This window comes from Thamnophis sirtalis, unplaced genomic scaffold (genome assembly GCF_051295495.1).
Source record: "Thamnophis sirtalis isolate CommonGarterSnake01/CBP01778 unplaced genomic scaffold, rThaSir2_p1.2 scaffold_2, whole genome shotgun sequence".
Lineage (NCBI taxonomy): Eukaryota > Metazoa > Chordata > Lepidosauria > Squamata > Natricidae > Thamnophis > Thamnophis sirtalis.
Genome location: NW_028261382.1, coordinates 135052217 through 135072659, shown reverse-complemented (window position 1 = coordinate 135072659; position 20443 = coordinate 135052217). Strand labels below are relative to the sequence as shown.

At 34.4% G+C, this 20443-nt stretch overlaps 1 protein-coding gene across 2 annotated transcripts in view; it reads right to left on the bottom strand.

Annotated features, from left to right (window-relative positions):
* The window catches only part of ARFGEF1 (ARF guanine nucleotide exchange factor 1), a 64027-nt gene that overhangs the window by 28350 nt on the left and 15234 nt on the right, over positions 1–20443 (bottom strand). The window contains exons 3-18 of one of the 2 annotated variants that reach the window (XM_087706969.1): positions 19172–19328; positions 16661–16807; positions 15694–15873; positions 13175–13451; positions 12462–12575; positions 10222–10397; positions 8422–8555; positions 7678–7912; positions 6191–6293; positions 5920–6059; positions 5727–5835; positions 5131–5332; positions 2712–2823; positions 1263–1468; positions 1065–1149; positions 33–204 (exon numbers count right to left, since the gene is read on the bottom strand). In XM_087706969.1, the coding sequence (XP_087563095.1) occupies positions 33–204; positions 1065–1149; positions 1263–1468; positions 2712–2823; positions 5131–5332; positions 5727–5835; positions 5920–6059; positions 6191–6293; positions 7678–7912; positions 8422–8555; positions 10222–10397; positions 12462–12575; positions 13175–13451; positions 15694–15873; positions 16661–16807; positions 19172–19328 (2549 nt within the window). The remainder of the gene's footprint in view (positions 1–32; positions 205–1064; positions 1150–1262; positions 1469–2711; positions 2824–5130; positions 5333–5726; positions 5836–5919; positions 6060–6190; positions 6294–7677; positions 7913–8421; positions 8556–10221; positions 10398–12461; positions 12576–13174; positions 13452–15693; positions 15874–16660; positions 16808–19171; positions 19329–20443) is intronic. The other variant, XM_087706970.1, reaches the window with a different exon arrangement.

Below are 20443 nucleotides of genomic sequence, written 5' to 3'. Positions count from 1 at the left end.
CCTGTGAATAATAGTCTTCTGTAGATACTTACTTTGTTTATTTGTTTTTGTGGGTATTGTTAGTTCTTTTGTTTCCTTCATTGAGATCTTCTTTCCTGCTATTTCATTATAAATAGCTGACAGATATTCTTCAGGGAGATCCTTACTATCATTGATACCTCTGTTCATCTTAATGTATTGTTCTTTGGTCATTTTATTCTTTACCTAAAAGTTAGAAGTAACATTCCAGTATTATAGGTAAAAGAAAAAAAAATTATGAATGCTAATCAGAATCCAGTAAAAGATAAATTAAGTTTGAGACGAATTTGATCTAAAGAAAGAGCTACACATTTCAGTATTCATTTTATTTACCACATCATGCCATATTTTTAGTCTTTTTATCTAATTACAATGATAGTGGGTATATAGTTAATATATTTATGGCAGTACCCACAAATTTTTAGTTTGTATTTAAAGACATTCTGATTCAATCTGGATAAAAGGTTTGTATTAGTGAAGCTGTCAGAAAGGATCTTTTTCAATCCAGATGTTTAGATTTAAAAATTCCTGCTCCCAGAGATTTGTTTTGCAATTCTGTTGCAATCTTTTTGGTACCAGTTCAATACTTCATTCTTCTTTCATGATTTTTATTCTTTCAATTTTAAAAAATATTTTATGCTTTTTAGCAATTCTGGTGTCCTCTCTATTCATTTTACTTGGATTTTGCTCTTTATACTTTTATTATTTAGAAATTTTGGGATATGAACGTTGAACTTTGTGAACTGCCACAAGAGGCTGTTGGACAATATAGAAATGTAATGAATACATAAATACTATGACAGTATCTGATTGTCTATGTATCAAATTTTCCCCACACAGAAAATAGAACTGAAACTTCAGAAGCAGAAATTATATATTTCTGAAAATATGCACCAATTAAGAGAGGAAAAATGGGATAACACACAACAGAAATACTTATCTCAAGGCAGCATTAATGACCAAGTGAAAAGGAAAGAGTAGTAACTGAAATATCTATACATTTAATTCTTCATTTAAAGGCATTTTAAGAGATTTATGAAACATACCTGTGGGCTATGGAGATCTGTTGTCAACATAATAATTGAATAAGCCAAGACATATGCAGTGTCTGCACTAGCGAACAGAGTTTGCCTGTAAAAAATAGGTGCAGAAAGAGAGAGAAAAACATTTTCTCCATTGTCTGGTTTTAAGAAATATTTTTCCCATTATCTGGTTTAAAAAAAATAGAAGAGAAAAATGCTCACCCTTGATTACATTCCAAGTATCTAGCAGCAAATTTTTCCATTAATCTATCTATTTTCTGAGCCTCTCCTGGAAGACGGAAGCCTTCCAAAAACATACGCAGAGCAGAAACAAAATCCTTCACAGAAAAGTCATGCTGATCCACATATGCATACATAACTTCCTTGTTAAATTTATCATTGTCTCCTAGAAACTCTCCAACTTGAGTCTAAAATGAAAGAAAAACAATGAATTCTACATAGCCATATAAAACAATGAATTCCATATAGAAGGAACATATTATTGTATTCGTTTACTATGGCTTCCAAAACTAGATTAGATAGATAGATAGATGGATGGATGGATGGATGGATGGATGGATGGATGGATAGATAGATAGACAGATATAGACAGACAGACAGACAGAATGACTGACTGACTATATAAGTCTTAGACCTTTCAGGTTCTATATTACAGGCAGTACTTGACTTACAAACATTTGTTATTGACTGTTTGAAGTTATAACAGAAGTAAAAAAAAAGTAGCATGACCATTTTTCACACTTACGACCATTGAAGCATTCAGTGCTCATGTGATCAAAGTTCAGACACTTATCAATTTACAGTGTCCTGGGGTCATATGATCACTTTTTGATATCTTCTGGCAAGCAAAGTCAATGGGGAAGCCAGATTCACTTAACAACTATAAAAAGAAAGGTCATAAAATGGGGCAAAACTCACTTAACTGTCTTGCTTAGCAACATAAACTTTGGATAATTGTTGTAAGTCAAGGACTACCTGTATTTCTTCATTTAACTACAGGCATGAATTCTGATTTAAGAAATCAGAAGTATCAGAGTAGTATCAAAAAGTAGGTTTTTGTTTTTGACAAAAAGAGCATTGTGGCTAATTCTGGTTAATATTCTCTGCTTTCAAAAAGTGGGTGCTATCTTTTCTTCTTAAATGTTCAGCATTTTCTGGAACAGGTACCTTGAAAGGGGACAGAGATTTGTTAAATAACACGATAAAAAGAAGTAAGTTTTGACACAAAAAAAATTGTACTCCGATGTCTTACTGATTGAGGAATGATGAAATGTTTGTTTTAAAAGAAAATAAAACTTTTGAACCCCAAAAGAAGTAAGTTTTTTTCAGAAAGAATCCCTTAAAAACAAGGAACAAGTGCAGTGAACATGTTCCACAGCCAATAAGCCCTTTTTTCTATACAGCAGAATGTTTTCACAATTCAGAGGAGGCTTCAAAGCAGGGGACATTTAGCATGGAGGGCAACTGCTTCAATTTGTTCTGTCACAAATCCCTTGGAATAAGTAGTCGCCTTGAGTATATCTGCATAAAGTCTTTAAACTATAGGAATAAGCCAATAATTGGAATCTAAGATTACTCATTAATCTAGATCAAATAATGGTGATTAGGTTTATAAAGGTAATTTTATTGAAAATGGACTAGTTTTCTTACAGAGTCTAATCTTTCTTCTTGATGCAAGAACTGGGCAATATCTTCAGAAGTAATACCAAGCATTCCTTGTTCTTGTAGATACTGAATTCCTCTCTTTGGCTTCTTATTAAATCTGCACATAAAATATGTTAATTGAACAATGATAGAAAATCTACATTTTCATATAAAAAAGCATTCAGAATAAATAGCATAATTATTTTAAAATAATATAAATATCAAATTAACCTTTATAGGAGCCTGGGGAGGGCAAAAAGAGCCTCCCCCGCTCCCTGGACGCCCTCCGGAGGCTTCAAGGACCTTCAGGAGGCGTCCCTGAAGCCTCTGGAGGGCTTAAACTGGCCCTACGGGCAAACTAGAAGTCACTTCCAGTTTGCTCGTAGGGTCATTTTTAGTCCTCCGGAGGCTTCAGGGAAGCTCCTAAAGCCTCCGGAGGGCCTCTGGGGGGGGGGGGAGGTTCTTTTCGACTCCCCAGGCTCCTATAAAGCCTCTGGAGCCTGGGGAGGGTGAAAAATGGCTTTAAAAAAGGCTGAACTTAGCTGGCCAGCCTGCGCATATGCGCTGGGCAGTTGACAGGGCAATGCCTCGCATGCCCTGACAAATGGCTCCACATGCCACCTGTGACACTCTCTGCCAGGAAAAATACAACTAACCTTTAGGCTATCTAGTTTCTGTATAATTGAAGAAATTTCTTATTTGGGGAACTGCTCCAAAATCAGATTGTCATTTGATTAACTTATTTTGACTGAATTCTATTGTTTTGTCTTATTTTATTGATTAGTTTATAAAAAAAATAAACATCCAGTTAAGAAACAACTATTACAATTGAGATGAGCAAACCCCTCCTCGCTATCTCCAGGGCTCAAAGTCTCCATCTTCACAAATAAAAGCCTCACATTGGAAAAATATGGGGCAGAAAAGTGCAGCAAATTTTTCTCTTAGTGAAACAAATTAAAACACTTTTACATTTTTCTCTTTCTCCCCTCTAGTTATCTAACTTGCCCAAAATCTACTCTGGAAGACCTTCCAACCATCTAAACAGCAATGGATAATTTTAATTAATGAACATTAACTATTGTAGTACAAAGTAAGGCAAACATATGAGTCTAGAAGAACATTAAGGGGCTAGGTATGCAAAGCAGCATGAACCCTCCTTCAAACATAAACATACAAATAAATCCACCCACTGTTTAAAATGGATCCCTATGCATTGCATAGAAAGAAAAACACAGCAGTTCTGAAGTCTTTTACTGAGAAAACAGCAACTTCAGTGAAAGAGATAAATCATGGTTTTTGCAAAATAGCAAAAATAGAATAGTTTTAATTTAACAGTTTAACCCTTACACACAATTGTGTGGTCTCCTCCACTAATTTGCTGCCACTGACAATAGTCTGCCCTCTTTTTCATACAGCCAAGAGATGCACCTACTGTAGCTGCATTAGGTTTTATTTCTTAAACTGGACCAATTAGCTGTCTTGGGACTGAAAATAAACTTTAGTAAATTTTAAAATGGCACGAAGGGTATTATCTTGCATTTTATAACCTGTTGGGGACATGGATGAGAGCCTTGACTGCAGGGCTGCACAATACATTTTCAATGCTCCTTCAGGAACCATAACACTGAATTAGGATCTTTGACTTGTCTTCCAAGTCAGAGTTCCCCAACCTTTCCAGCTTTGTGGACCGGTGTGTGTGTGGAGAAAAGGGGATGATTCTGTGTAAGTAGTGGCAAGCACCTATGTGCTAGTGCAAATGGAGTGTGCATGCACACACTTGCTTGCTGCTCATGCAAATAGGGATATGTGCGTGCACAGATGCTCGGCCATTACTTCATGCGGCCCAGTTCTGAACAGATCATGACCCAGTAGTAAGCTGTGGCCAGTGGTGGTTCCGGATTCCGTTCCAACCGGTATGGTTGGAACAGCCCCTGAGTTACCCATGTGCACACACGCGCATGTGTTCTAGCATCAAATGACACTTCCGCAAGCCTTCCTGATGCTCTAGCTGCTCCACGGAGCATTGCGCAGGCACCGTACGCGCCATGCGCATGCACGGAAGCGCCAACAGCATAAAGCACCATAAGGAGCATGGGTGGGCGGGCCCTCCGGAGCACCATACCAGAACGGTATCCGGTGCTCCAGGCAGGATCCGGTATACCCGTACCGGGGCGCACCGCCTACAACCCACCACTGGCTGTCGCCCAGGGTTGGGGATCCCTGTTCTAAATGGAATTCTAATAATGGAAAGTATGTGTTACACTTCTTCACAGTTCTTGAAGTGTTAAAATTAATGATGTTTATTTTTAAGATTAGTGTTGTGGTATCTACTAAGATATTTAAAAGTAACAAAATGAAGAGATTGCTCAAAAAACAAGTAGAAAGTTCTTAAAATTCATCATACAGTGAAAACAATAAAACGTACAGATCTATTCCTTGTTCTATTATTTCTTTCTGTTGCTTTAGAACCTCAAATTGCTCTGGATTGTCTGTACCAGACATCTGGGTGCTATAGCTACCAATTCCAGAGGAGGCTGTGGAATCTAGGGAATTCAAGCTTCCATATCTGTTAATTGTCTCAGGATGTTTGGTTTCAGTACTTTCTTGCTCAGTGGGTTTTTCCTGTCCTGTACAAGAGAAGAAAAATAAAAGTATGTTTCTAAAGTACATTTATTGGCTAATAGCACACTAAACCTTATTAGTAGTAACGTTAAATATATGTGAAGTAAAAGATTTTACATAGTTCCAATAGCATAAATTTATGTTTAACATTTTGTAGAATGCACATAAAATAAGTTCTAAAGTGTTGTTCTTCTATATTTGCATCATTTAAAGCAGGAGTTTTCAATTTTTTAAATTTTTTTTAAAATCCTGGAATCCCTAAGAGGGGAAGTTTAAGTGATAGAACAATGGCTGTGATACTTCTTCAGAACGAATAATTAACTTAGTTCAGCAAAATATGATGTAAATCCTAGAAAAGTTTTATTTATAATCATTATAATAAATCAAGTAATAATTTACCTAAGGTTGTTTGAGAGTTGGGATTTACATATTGATCCTTACTCCATTCCACCATGCACTTCAGTATTGATACTAAGCATTCAAGACCCTTCTTTCTCAAACTTAGCTCCTGTGTGTATAAAAACATTAAGATTGTTGATAGTTTTTAATCATTATTAATTTTTACAACTGAAAAATATGGCATTGTTCTTACCTGAATGCTAGTCATGCCAAGTTCTTGGCTACCTCTTCCTTGAGCAATCTTAGACAGATCATTAACTAGTCTTTCAAAAATATTTGCAGCATTTAAATCACAGTCATAATTTACATAAATGTCTACTACACTCTGGGCATCTGTAAAGAAAATAGAATTTACATTGAAATGCTTTTATCAAGTACAGAAATAAGTATAATAGTGAAAACCGTCAAACAAGCAAGATATCTGAACAGTCATGTTAAAGTCTATAACATGCCCAATGGAGTAATACCTGCGCATATCCGCGTCAATGTTTGAATAACCATCCATTTATGATCGAAGGAGCTAGTGGAAGTTTCTAAAATATATAGAAAAATCTCTTTGAAGAAAACCTAGGAAAAATAGAGATGTTATTTGCTTATTTGAAAAATTTCTGCCTTCTATACTTTTCATTATAAATAAATGTCAGATATACAGTATAGAAAACTACCTATGAGCCTTTCCCTGAGGAGACCTTCCCCCCGCCCCCCAAACAGGCGCTAACACCAGATATTTATGCTATTTTTCCGGGGGGGGGGGAATGTAGACCATTATTTAAGTTTCCTCACTTCATAACTTTATAATTATGTACAATGAAAAATATTCTATCAATGTAATAGACATATGTGGTAAAGATATATTTTGAATTAAACAAATGATTCATAAAGAAACTTGTGATAAAACATAGTCATGGAGCACACATCATCTAATTTTAAGCAGTAATTTGACTTACTTAAATATCTAATGCATTTAAATTCTGTTCAATTGATTTGAATGTCTTGCTAAACAAAACTGAAGAAGATACACTGAACAAATGTAAAAATAAACCTAAAACAACTACTTTCAATATAGTTTTCAGAATGGTGGACAGATCAATATAAAATTTTAGGGTCAATTGTCTGTGTTTCTTGGACTCTAAAGAATTACTTAGAAATATGTAGAAAACCTTGCACACCGCTGATAGTTAGACACATAAATAAATAATTTGTGTCACAAATTGAATTAAGAAATTTTTTCAATTTCAAAACAACTTGCTATGCTGAATAAGAAACTGTGATTTAAGACTCAGACATTTCATCAATCCTCTTCATGACTTTTTCAAATATTCAAAAGTTCAAACATTTTTTGCTTTTAGAATATATACACAAAATCAAAATCTGGCATTATTCAATCATTACTGCTGCTAAAAAAATAATAATGCACAACCTGCTACATAACTGAAGATACATTACTGTATCTGGGGTGCCTAATGGCATCATTTTTTTTAAAGGAAAAGAAATAATAACAAATAGCCTCTTCTAACATTCCTATTAGCACAGATTTTACAAAGAAATTGCAATTTAAGATACCCCAGAGCACATCTATTAGATCCATATAATCTAATATGTGGAAGTAGGCCAATAATACCAGATATACTGATCTATATATAAGACTCTAACAAAATTTAAATTCAAATGTCAGGGGAAGAAAGAACAGAATAATGCTTCATTCTGAATAGTATCTGAATGGTTACCTAAGATAACGTATCCAATTATATAATACTATAGTTTATTGTTCTTTTAATAGTAATAATTTGGGAACAATTTATATTATATATTGTTGTTTCAGGACAATGATTTGAATGCAAACGTCCAATCAATTGAAACAAGATTTTTAAAAAATTATACTTCAAGCCTCTCAATTACATCAGTTTATAGTACAATAAGTATACTTTTTATATTAAGAAATGTACATTACCTCAATTTGCATCTTCAAATGTGTCTTAAAATTTGAAAGTAAAGTCAGGAATATAGAAAGGGAAAGTTCAAATACTTCTGGAACAGATGAAACTCCATTTTTAGACAATGCTACACAAAGGTACTGCTTAATAGCATTAATAAACATTTCATTTGTCCTAAAAACAGGTCCTGCGTTTTGCAAAATAGATAGCAGCAACTGCAATGAAAGGATTTTTGACCGCAATTCATGCGACCTAGAAAGATATAATCTTAGTATGAGAAACAATTTATGGAGACATCTCTCTTTTTAAGAAATAAAAAGAAAAAATAATTATCCCCAATTCTCTAACTATTGGTAAAGAGCAGATACTAATACTAAATATTCAATAACAATATAAATTAACTAAATAATAAACTATGACTGACTTAGCTTAGATTAATATTCTTGTGTTTGTTGCTATAGCGCACAATGTAGTTTGTGTATAAAATCTCAAATTAATATAAAATACAGTTATATAGCTGATTGATTCATATATACTAAGTGTCAAGAACAACTCTTTTAAATAATTGTATAAAATACAAATAGAATATTTTTAGTTCAGGATTAAACTCTCTGAGAGTACCAAGGACCATACAACTATAACGTTCCATAATAATATATTGTACTACATTGGAAATGGGAGAAGAATTAACAGGCTATAACTACTGCTGATTTATACTTTTATGCCTTGAATATTTCCCACGAAAAATGGTGTCAACTTACTTTGGATCAGGGGGTCCATCTGACAAAGGCTTCATAGACAGTTTACACAGTGACCTGAATACTAGAAAGGCATCCTTTTGTAAAATATGGGAAAATTTAGCACCAGGTGTAGGTCCTGAAGAATTTCCAGATTCCTGAAATTAAAATATTTTCATTTTCAATTTATATAATAAAAATACAATGTAATTATTTTATAGGAGAAAAAAACAGGCTACACAAAATTACAATGAAACTTTGATTAACAGTATCTATAGACTGCCTTAACCTATACGGACTAAGGTGTAAATATATTTCTAGAAATGATTATTACTTAACATTTAACTTTAAAAAATAAACATATTTCTACAACTGCAAATTTAATATTTTAGTTATTTTGTTTAAACTAGTCAGCATCACAAATTTATAGACTAACAGACAGAAATTATTATGGCTTCCAGAGCCCTGAATTTAACAAACCACAAACCAGCCTCGCAATTATATAGTCTTCTACTTCAAAGCCTTCTTTTTTTCCTCTTCCTAAAAGTACAACTAATCTTTAGTGGCATTATTTCCAATAATTAACAAATCTTTTCTTCATCACCTGAAACAAATTGAAAACAATTACAGGTTTTTTTTATTTTCATTTGTTTTCTTTTAAATCCTGAGATTATTTTCAACTTGTTTCAGATCACAAATTAAATAAAAAAACAATTAAAAACTATTTTAGATAGCCTTGTGATCACATTTAATACAGAAAAAATCTCAGCAATGCTAGGATACTTATCACTAATTATTATTTTGCAATATTTAAGTATTAATTTTAATCTAGATATATTTAAGTTATCATATGCTATATCTCTTTCATTTTTCTGCAATTCCACTATGCACATTATTTTCTTTTTTTAACATTGTATGTTTATCTAAGTAATGCATTCCTGTATACTTATGCTTATTTTGTTAATTCATTCCACAAATATACGTAACTGATGAAGGTAACCATTCATGTCAAGAACTGATTTTCAAAATATTCATCTATTAAAATAAATCTGTGATAAGAATAGAATGAGCATTTCCCAAGGCACCATTCTGCTTGCCAACTGTGCTAGTGCTACATCTGTTCTAGGAAGAAACGTGATAATTACCTATCCTAACATGACCCTGAACAGCAAGCGTTGGTCATATTGGTAATTTACTGATTGAATATTTATTTTAGAAATCATATACTTGCAGAATAGGAACATATTTTCAAACAATATAATGAATGCATTCTTAGCATTGTATTCACATGTGCCAAACAATTGTGAAAGCAAATGTTTGCCAGTTATTAATGTAAAAGACATTAGCTCCAGTAAAAACATCAGTATTTTACCACATGCATACTAATAAAACAACTGAAAGAAAAGAGAAACTCTACTAAACATATGCACTTGGAATATACGATTTTACATTAGCAAGCAGCAATGAATTTCATATAGAGCTTTAAATCCATATGCAGAGCACAAAGGAAGTAAAAGTACAGAAATGGCTTAAGGAACAAATGTTGTTCATTCATGCACATGAATCTTTTGACACTGCGGTGAAAATAGAAAAAACATTAAAACTACTGTTTTGCAACATCATCATATAAAAGACTGGCTTACAGCATATAAATTATCTGTGTCCTATGCTTCTTATTGATTCACATAATCAAAGCACCTGTACTAAAGATACTAAAGATGATACCTTACAAGCTAGGTGAATCAGTTAACTGTAAATATTCCCCAAATCAGTTTAAAACTATAGTTTGCCATATTTTCAAAGTATAATCATTCATTCTTGTACCTGAGTATCATTGGAAGAGACAGATAACCTGTCATCAGGTAATGATGGTGTATACACAACAGAAATAGGTGTCCCAGGAATTCCATTTGCCTGGATATTTTCACTATCACTACCATCCTCTAAAGTACCTATTGGTCCATCAACCACAATCTTTTCAGTAAATCTCTCACCTATATCTAAAAGAAAAAAGAATTATGGCAAACAGTAAAATTATGGCATTTAAAAGTAATTATTTATACAATTAGAAGTACATTAAAACAACTCAAAATACATATTGCCACAGATGAGTTCTGAGTATACATATTGCCACAGTGTTTTATTCTTGATGCCATATCAACATTTGTTCAGCATTTCTTTAAAAATTAATGTAAATACTGTATGATTAACATTCTATATCATGATTGTTTTCTAGGTAACTCACAGCAGAACCATTATGATATGAATCAAAATATATTTAGCTCTATCTGGGATACCAAGATGAATTGTCTAGGACTATTTTATAATTCACAATCAATCTGTAAATTACCTATAGGTTTTACAATAAATGCTTACTTTTTTTAGTTTTATCTTGACCAGAATCCAAACAGGATTTTTTTCACAGATTTGACAAAACATTTCGTTTGTTTGTTTGTTTGTTTGTTTGTATGTATGTATGTATGTATGTATGTATGTATGTATGTGTTTGTGTATATGTATATGTATAAATATATGTATATGTATATGCATATGCAGGTTCGATTCCCAACAAGGGTGTGGCTAGCTGATGAGAGCTAAATAGCTTGAAATAGATCTATACTAGTCTCCCTTTATTTATTTATCAGCATAAATATAACATATGCATATATATATACATATACATACATACATACATACATACATACATACATACATACTAGTATAGATCTATTTCAAGCTATTTAGCTCTCATCAGCTAGCCATACCCTTACTGGGATTCGAACCTGGGCTATATTACATATTAGGCAAATGTGTTAACCACTAAGCCACAGGCTCTGATTCATTATCAGCTGAGCCAGAGAGAAAGGTATATATTTAAAGTCACAACCCCTGGTATGTCCCAATTATGCTTCCTCCCATAATTGGGGCATACCAGGGGTTGTGACTTTATATATATATATACATACACACATACACACACACACACATATATACATACATACATACACACATACATGTATGTGTATGTATGTGTGTGTGTGTGTGTGTGTGTGTGTGTATATATATATATATATATATATATATATATATATATATATATATATATATATATATATATATATATATATATATATATATATATATATATACACACTGCAATTATTTTAGAACAGAACCTGCTGTGAAAGAGCTTACACATAAAAGAAAAGCCTAGCAATGAAAAAAAAAGTAGCAAATTCTCAAATCCTATTAACTCAGACCAGGCTGTCCCATTTGCTTAAACACTATTCAACTTTCCTTTAAGTTTTAAAAAGGTCTGTTACCATTTCAACTGCATTTCTTAATTTTACTTTATCATCAATGTTTCAGGAATCAGTAACTGATAAACTAACAGCAACTCTCAAGGCTGATTTTAATATAAGTTTTATCAAAATTTGTATTAACTTTAAACAAATAATAAATCCAGGTTTACTCTATAAATTGGTTTACTGTCAATTATCTTCATGTCTTTCTCCGGGAAAAAACAGAAAAGCGCTTAGGCTCCCCATTCTCTTCCTTCAAGAGAAAAGAATTCAGTGACCTTCTAGTGAAAAGTGATCCTCTTGCAGCTCTCTGAACTGCACTGACTGCTTCTGGGGGTTGAAAACAGCCCAATCTCTATTTATTTTTCTTTTTAAAAACCCATAAAATTATTGCTTTATCTAATTTTCCAAATTAGCACATCAGTGGTGGGTTCTGGATCCCGTAGCAACCGTACTGGCCAGTGTTCTCCACATGAATGCGTGCAGCGCGCACATGCGTCTTACCATCCAGTGACGTCTCTGAGATGCTCCAGCTGATTGGCGCCAAGAGTTTAAAGACAGGTAAGGAGCATGGGTGGGCGGACAGGCCCTCCAGAGCACGGTACCCAATGCTCTGGGCAGGCACTGGTACGCCTGTACCGGGGTGTACCGCCTGCAACCCACCACTTTATTTTACATATAAAACTTTACCATCAACTCCTCTTGTAAAGTTCCTTTAATTTCTACCTAAATCAGCAATACAGTTGAATGAAAGTATATTACCTCTTACTACTATGTTGACCATTTCCTGAACTATACTCTGTACAACATCCTGAGCTGTTTCTTCACATTGATTACTTTCTCCATCATATGACCCTGCATCATTTTTAGTTAGAGCTACAAAAGAAAAATAAATATATTATTTAAAATTATTAGGAATCCAGTCAGGTCAATACATTTTTAAATTATAAATGCTACATAAATACATGTTTATGATTGTTCATAATATTTACTGTACCTGAGGTTTTAGAAAATACATTTTAAAAAGCAATAAGAAATTACTACAAAGTTTATAACTTTATAAAAAAGAAAATCATAACCATAATATTAAAGCCTGCTGATAACTGTGTGTAGTTTTTAACCAAATGAACTTGTTATAAAAAAAGGCAAATCAATATATTTGTTCTTCTCAGTTCAATTTTTTGTAGTACCTCGAAGCACCCAGAATACCTCAAATTTTTCAGCAACATACATATTAGCATTTAATGCAATATAGAACTGTTAAACCTCTAAAAAGCTTCCATTTTACTCATTAAAATTGCCTGAACCCTTTCTCCAGAAACATCATAGGGGTATATTACCTGGAACTTCAAAAACAATAAACAAGCAGAAAGCAAAATTCCTAACCGGAAAAAACACCTCCAGCTTAAGACAATTTGGCAATATGATAACAACATGCCCATTAGCATCTCATTCTGATTAATCATCATTATTACTTTCTGCTGTTGTTGCTTGATCAGCTTCTGTTTGTTCATTTTCTGCACTAGAAACATCAGATCCATTTTCTCCTTCTGTATCTTCTTGAAGGTTTTTGTCCACATCATTTGTATGATGCTCCAAATCCCTTTCATGATCTTGGGATAATTGATCAACAGTCTCCTCGGAAAGATGCCTTAATTGAGGTGATTCAGGCTCATGATGGCTTAAAGGAGATTGCTGCAGGTGATACTGTTGCCGATGTCTCTCTTTCTCCATTTGCTTGGCTTCTTGAAGCTATAAATTGTATTTATTTATATGAAAAATAAAGCATTAATTAATACATGTTACATTTGACAGACATGATATTATTTGTACACTTGGTGCCCTTCAAAAGTTGGCACAGATCTGAAATTTTATTGTGATACAAGTTTTTAAACACACACACACACACACACGAAGAATGCTCTTTAGATTCTTTTAATCATCTTAATTAAATACAATTCAGTTTTTGACCTGAATCTAGCCACTTTATGATCACAATTCTCATTAAACTATTTGGAAGATAAGAACTATCCTTTTTCTTTAAAACTTTGTGTGTGATGTAAATTTGGAATTTGTTTTATTTTTTTCACATGGCCCAAACATATGCAAATACTGTTAATTCTGCCTATATATTTAATTATTAAATAATAGATCTTTTGACTATCTATGTATCTGACTATCTAGCCACCCATCTCGTGAATGAGAGTCTGGGTGGTGTATAGCAAAAACAAGTTAATAAAAACAAAATAACCATAAAACATGCATATAACATGAGGTAATATGTAAAAACTTATACATAATAATGGCCTCTTGCAGGCTCCTTGTTCCCAAGGGATACCCAGATCTACTGGAAAAAAATTCTTCAGACCTCTGGAAGGCCAATAGGTTTGGGGCTAATCCAGTGGTGCAATTCAGCCGGTTCTATCCGGTCTGGCAAACCACTAGCAGTAACAGTGGGAAGCTCTGCCCACCCGCCCAGACGTCATCACGTCCCGTTTTTGATGCTGTGTGCGTGCTCACATTTGCGAACCGGTAGCGAAGGTAAGTTGATTTCATCATTCACACCAGGATAATCTCACTTTAGGGTGAATGATGTTCCAAATAATGGGCGCTACAGCAGAAAATACTCTCTTTTGGGTTCTGTAACATGGAACTCCATAGGAGGTGGGACTATAACCTATCTTTCCTGATTGTATGGGTAGACGGAATCAGGAAGAAATGGTCTTCAAATGACCAGGCCCCAAAGCCATGTAGAGTTTTAAATCTTCCCATACGAACTGCTGCAGCATCCAGGCACTAAGACAGGACATCAACAGCACTCCTTAGTTTACCAGGGGTGTAGATGTACAATTGAGTATACTCGTGACACTTCAGTCCATATAGAGGATGATCTCATCTAAAGGCTTGATGTTGGTATGAAACAGGAGTGTAAAGCATTCCAAGCCCTGCAGAATCTCACATAGCTTGAGTTGAGGATAGGATCTCTCACTCTCAATAAACACTAGTACCAGCTCCACAGGAAGGAAGGGAACCATCACAAGTATCGTTGACTCCCAGTCTACAGAGTCAATCTAGAAGGATACCATGGTTGCTAATATTGAAGGCTGCTGAGATGTCAAGTAGAACAAGAATGAATGCGCTAAAACCCACTGAAGAGATTATTGACTTCACAGCCATATGACTCTGTCCACATCCTCAGCCCCAGTCAGAGGTGGGTTCCTACTGGTTTGACAAGGTTCAGCCGAGTAGGTAGTAACTCGGATGCCTACATCCCCAAACCAGTTTTATTGGCCACGCCTATTTTGTTTTCTGCTTCTACACATGTGCAGAAGCAAATTTTTCACTACTGCACATGCATGTGTAGCATGCATCAAGCGTGCACGTGCCCAAAGTGCATCCCTGAGTAAACCAGCAGTAAAAGAAACCAGAAACCACCCCTGGCCCCAGTCCTTTAGTTATTCTGGTGGCGCAGTGGTTAGAATGCAGTATTGCAGGCTAGTCTGCCCACAGCCTGAAGTTCAATCCTGATGGGCTCAAGTATTGACTCAGTCTTCCATCATTCTGAGTTTGGTAAAATGAGGCCCGATATTGTTGGAGGCAATATGCTGACATTGTAAACCTCCCAGAGAGTATTGTAAAAGCACTATAGGGTGGTATATAACTGTAAGAGCTATTGCTACTCAATGATTGTTAGATGAAATAAGTAATGTCTGGCAAATGCGTATTCAGTTATTTTAAGGTAAAAGCCAAAAGTCAGAGCACATATGGTAAGATTGAACTTCTTCATATTTGATCAAATGATTTCCAGTGGTTTTGGAAGGCTTGTTCCAACATTGGAATACATCTAGTAAGGTTGGAATGGGATGTTTCAGAGTTAGAACATTTTCCTCTTATACCTCTTGTACAATTCAATTGGCAAACAAATCTAAATGTTTGCTATTCCTAGAGCTGAATGAGATTTTTGGAACAACAACTCAAGTACAAAGAAACTTACCGCTTGGTTTTCCATGCGTGCAAATATTACATTCAACATTTGTGTGAGAGTGGCCTTGGCTGTGGTTTGATTTATGAGATTCTTGCTTGCAAGATAAATATTGTAGCATGTTCTCACAGCTTGCAACACGGTCCCTTCATGTATCTCTATGTGTTGAGATGTTACTGCTGTTAATAGAGCCTAAAATAAATGTACAAAGTTAGACCTGCAGTTATTTAGAAATCTTGTATATATATCTCCCAGTTCTTTTACGTATAATTGGCACATGCTCAATTCATGAAAATACTTTGTAAATGATGAGCCATAAATGTACATACATAATGTATAGAATTAATCTGGCAATCATATTATGTATCTATAGGCACCAAAAGCTTTAAAGGAGATAGGAGCTGCATAGAAATGGCCTTTTTACTAAAAGTCCATAACGCATTTAAATCAGTCTTTGTACATATGGTAATGTAGTTCATTCCTTTTTAATGAACACTTCTAATATCAGTCTCAGACAGTATTAAGGTATCAAGAAATGTCATCTGATGTAAATATAATAAATTATTATAATTAGGTCAGATTCAGTTTGAAATCAGTATTAACTTATGCAAATCCTTATAAGCAAAAACAATCCTATAATTTAAGAATTTGATCAATTTGATAATCTGGAAACCGTACAAATTTCATATTCATTTAAGACCACAGACCCTTGGAGGATTTAATAAGAAATCTATCAGATTATATTTTAAAAATTTAAATAATAAAGTATTTATTGAATTACAATGGAGGGATTTTATAGATGAATAGTCTATGAGTCTATAACTCAATAAAAATACTGATATTTTTAGATATGAATAAAAATATTCATTAGATTCATAGTTTCTATTCACTGTAAACTGTTTTTGAAAAATCAAACATAACCATTTAGAACGTCTCAAATTCAGTAAAATATAATTATTAACAATAGTTTTAACCTTACCTTTATAATTTGTAGTTGAACACCTTCATCTGTCTGTGGACCTTGAAAGCAGCCACATATTGTTTCAATAATTCTATCAATCAACTTTTTCCCAGGAGCAGTGCTATCTGGAGCGTTACCAGTCAAATGCCCATAGGCTATAAGTTTCTGAGAATAAAGTAAGTAAACAACAATGAATAAGCAAAGCTAATATATGTTCTTCAGCCAGGGAAATCCTCATCTAAAAATCACAATAAGTTTCAGGTTTATTAAATAAATATTGGAGCCATTTAGGAATAAATATCCTTTACCCTTATTCTTGCAAAAAAAAGTTTGGATACTATTTGGATACACTTTCACAAGGCCCTGAACACATGGTACTTGCAATGGGTGTGGAGACTCCAGAATGATATGGAGCCCATCAAGTGGCTCGTTTGATTGTTGTCACCAAGGGGTGGGGTGGGATATTTTTTTCTCCATATTGTTTTTGTATTGGAATTTTATCCTTGTAAGCTGCCCAGTCACTGAGTTGAGAGGCCATATAAATTTTCTTAAATAAATAAATAAGATCCTGGGGTATTTTCTTCTCTCCAGTTCATACTATTGCCTTTTTCAGACATTATTATTATTATACAATTGTATCACAGTGGCCAGTTGTTTCGCTGGATTTGGCATTGGTTACTAGTCGGGCCCCACCCAGGGGCCTAGGACGTCGTAACGTATTTTCGTAATATGCGTGCAGATCCAAGCAGTGCGGCTTTTTGCATTTGACTGATGGTGATTTTGTCAATTTTTAACTGTTTTAAATGTAATTCCAGTGCTTTTGGAATAGCACCCAGTATGCCAATTACCACTGGAATTACCACTGCTGGTTTGTGCCATAGTCGTTGAATTTCAATTTTTAAGTCCTGGTATTTTGTGATTTTTTCATGTTCCTTCTCAGCGACCCTGCTATCACCTGGTATTGCAATGTCTATGATTGTGACCTTATTTTTCTCAACCAATGTGATGTCTGGTGTATTATGCGCCAGTATTTTGTTTGTTTGTATGCGAAAATCCCACAAGATCTTGACTATCTGATTTTCGGTGACTTTTTCAGGCTGATGTTCCCACCAGTTTGTTGCTGTTTTAATATTATAATTTTTGCACAAATTCCAATGGATCATTTGTGCTACTGAATTGTGCCGCAATTTATAATCAGTCTGCGTGATTTTTTACAGCAGCTGAGTATGTGATCAACAGTTTCATCAGCTTCTTTGCAAAGTCTGCATTTGGCATCATCAGAGGATTTTTCGATTTTGGCCTTAATGGCATTTGTGCGGATAGCTTGTTCTTGCGCAGCCAGGATCAGTGACTCTGTTTCTTTCTTTAATGTACCTGTTGTTAACCATAACCAAGTTTGTTCACTGTCCACTTTATCTTTTATTTTTTCCAGAAATTGGCCATGCAGTGCTTTGTTCTGCCAACTCTCCATTCTTGATTTTTATCACATTATTATTATTATACAATTGTATCACAGCGGCCAGTTGTTTCGCCGGATTTGGCATTGGTTACTAGTCGGGCCCCACCCAGGGGCCTAGGACATATTATTATTATTATTATTATTATTATTATTATTATTATTATTAATTATTTGGATATTAGCTTGAAATGGGCTTCCATGACTAGCTAGAAAACAAAATTATGATTAACAGTAATAATTTATCAGATTTTTTTTACATCACAACAAATCATACAGTCACTATCATAATGGGTGGAAACGTGTTGTGGTTCACTGTATTGCTTCACTATGAACTAGACCAGCAATGGCAAACCTTTTTTGGCTTGTGTGCCAAAAACGGGGGGAGCGCAGGGGGATCGAGCGCGGGCATGCCATACCCATGCTATGTGCATGACCCCAGTGTGCATGCGTGCACGACCAACACCATCCCCCATTTTTGGCGTGCTTTTTTCACCCTCCCCAGGCTCCAGTGGCTTTATGGGAGCCTGGGAGGGTGAAAACAGCCTCCCCCACCCTCCTGGAGGCCCTTTGGAGGCTTCAGGAGCTTCCCTGAAGCCTCCAGAGCATGAAAAACCGGCCCTACGGGCAAACCGGAACTTCAGCAACGGATTTCTGGTTTGCTCGTAGGGCCAGTTTTAGCCCTCCAGAGCCTTCAGCCTTCCCTGAAGCCTCTGGAGGGCTAAAACTGGCCCTACGAACAAACCGGAAGTCCATTCCTGAACTTCCGGCTTGCCCATAGGGGCGGTTTTTCGCACTGCAGAGGCTTCCTGAAGGCAACGTGCCATAAATTCGCCATCACGGAACTAGACCATTACCTTTACAGATCTCAATTATACCACTCAATTCATAAGATTTTTTTTTAAAAAACAAAAACATCTCCTTTTGACCAAATTTAATTTTTTATAAATGTTTAAATCAGATTTTTTTTACGTTGATAATTGAATAAAATCAAGAAAAAAGTTCCTTAAAAAAATAACATTAAAAGTAGGCAATAATAGCATATATTTCAGGAAATATAGATTCATACAGACCTGCAAACAATCTAACGATGTATTAACAATTCTGGGACACTTGGATTGACATGCCAATTCAAATGGTAAGAAGTATTTGTCTGCTTCAATAAAGCTAGTCTTTGATTTCACTGGTGGAAGAGTGCTTGAGCCAGGTTTTGCTTCTCCATGAGGTGGACTAAATAAAATTGCAATAAAATAAATGAGTTAAATTTGAATTTAAAAATAGCTAGGGCTGTTATCAGAGGTGGGTTGCTCCTGGATCGAGCAAACTGGCAGTGGCAGGAGGCTCCACCCACCTGCCCAGACACTTCTGCAAACACGAGTGAACCAGTAGCACTGGAATTTACAACTCACCTCTGGCTGTTATTATATACTTGCTTTATCTTTAGTTGTATATTTAAATAGTAAAACATTTATCATTAAAACTGATACTTTAAGTCACACTTAATTTACATAGCTGATTTGTTCTACTGCTTGATGTGAATGAGGTAGACTTTCTGTTTTTGGAATCTTGATAAAGCAAAATAAATGCTTTAACTTGTATACAAATGTCTTTTAAAATAGAATTAAATGTATTATATTAATAATTATGACCTAGTACAAAATTAATAAATAACAAATCCTCTTTAGGTTTATTATTAGATTTATATGCCGCCCTTCTCCCAAGGACTTAAAAAATAGATTACAGTTTCATATGTTCAAGAAACATGTAAAAATGAATGGGATGGAACATTTAGTTCACTGTAAAAATAACAATGGTTTTTAGGAGACTCCTCTGTCTTAAGTAACTTTACAAAGAAATGAATCAGGACAATAGAGGATTCCATTAGAGAGATTCTTTTTAAAAAATCTGCTTTCTCAGGTGATATTCTGATGGATAGATGGGGAACGGTTACAGCTTTCCTTTGTTTTTAACCATGCTTCTTTTTTTGTACAAAAATGCAAAAAGATCAAAGATTTGTTGCTTCTTAACTAAGATATTCAAAGAGACATACTTGATCATTTTTTGAATTAATTTGAAGTCAAAGCTATTAGAAATTAGATATGAAAATTTAAATTTCTTTGTTTTTACAAAACTGAAGAGTTTCAATTAACTTATAGAACACTAATATATACACGACTAATCCATGATTTGTGAAATAAGCCTTAGAATCTAACCTATTATTTGTTGACATGCATATCATACTAAAGAAAAAAAATGATATTATAGATAAATGTTTATGTATGAACTAGGTCAGAATGTCTCATGATGTTTCTGCATTTCAGACATGATAAAGTGCTAAAAAGGTA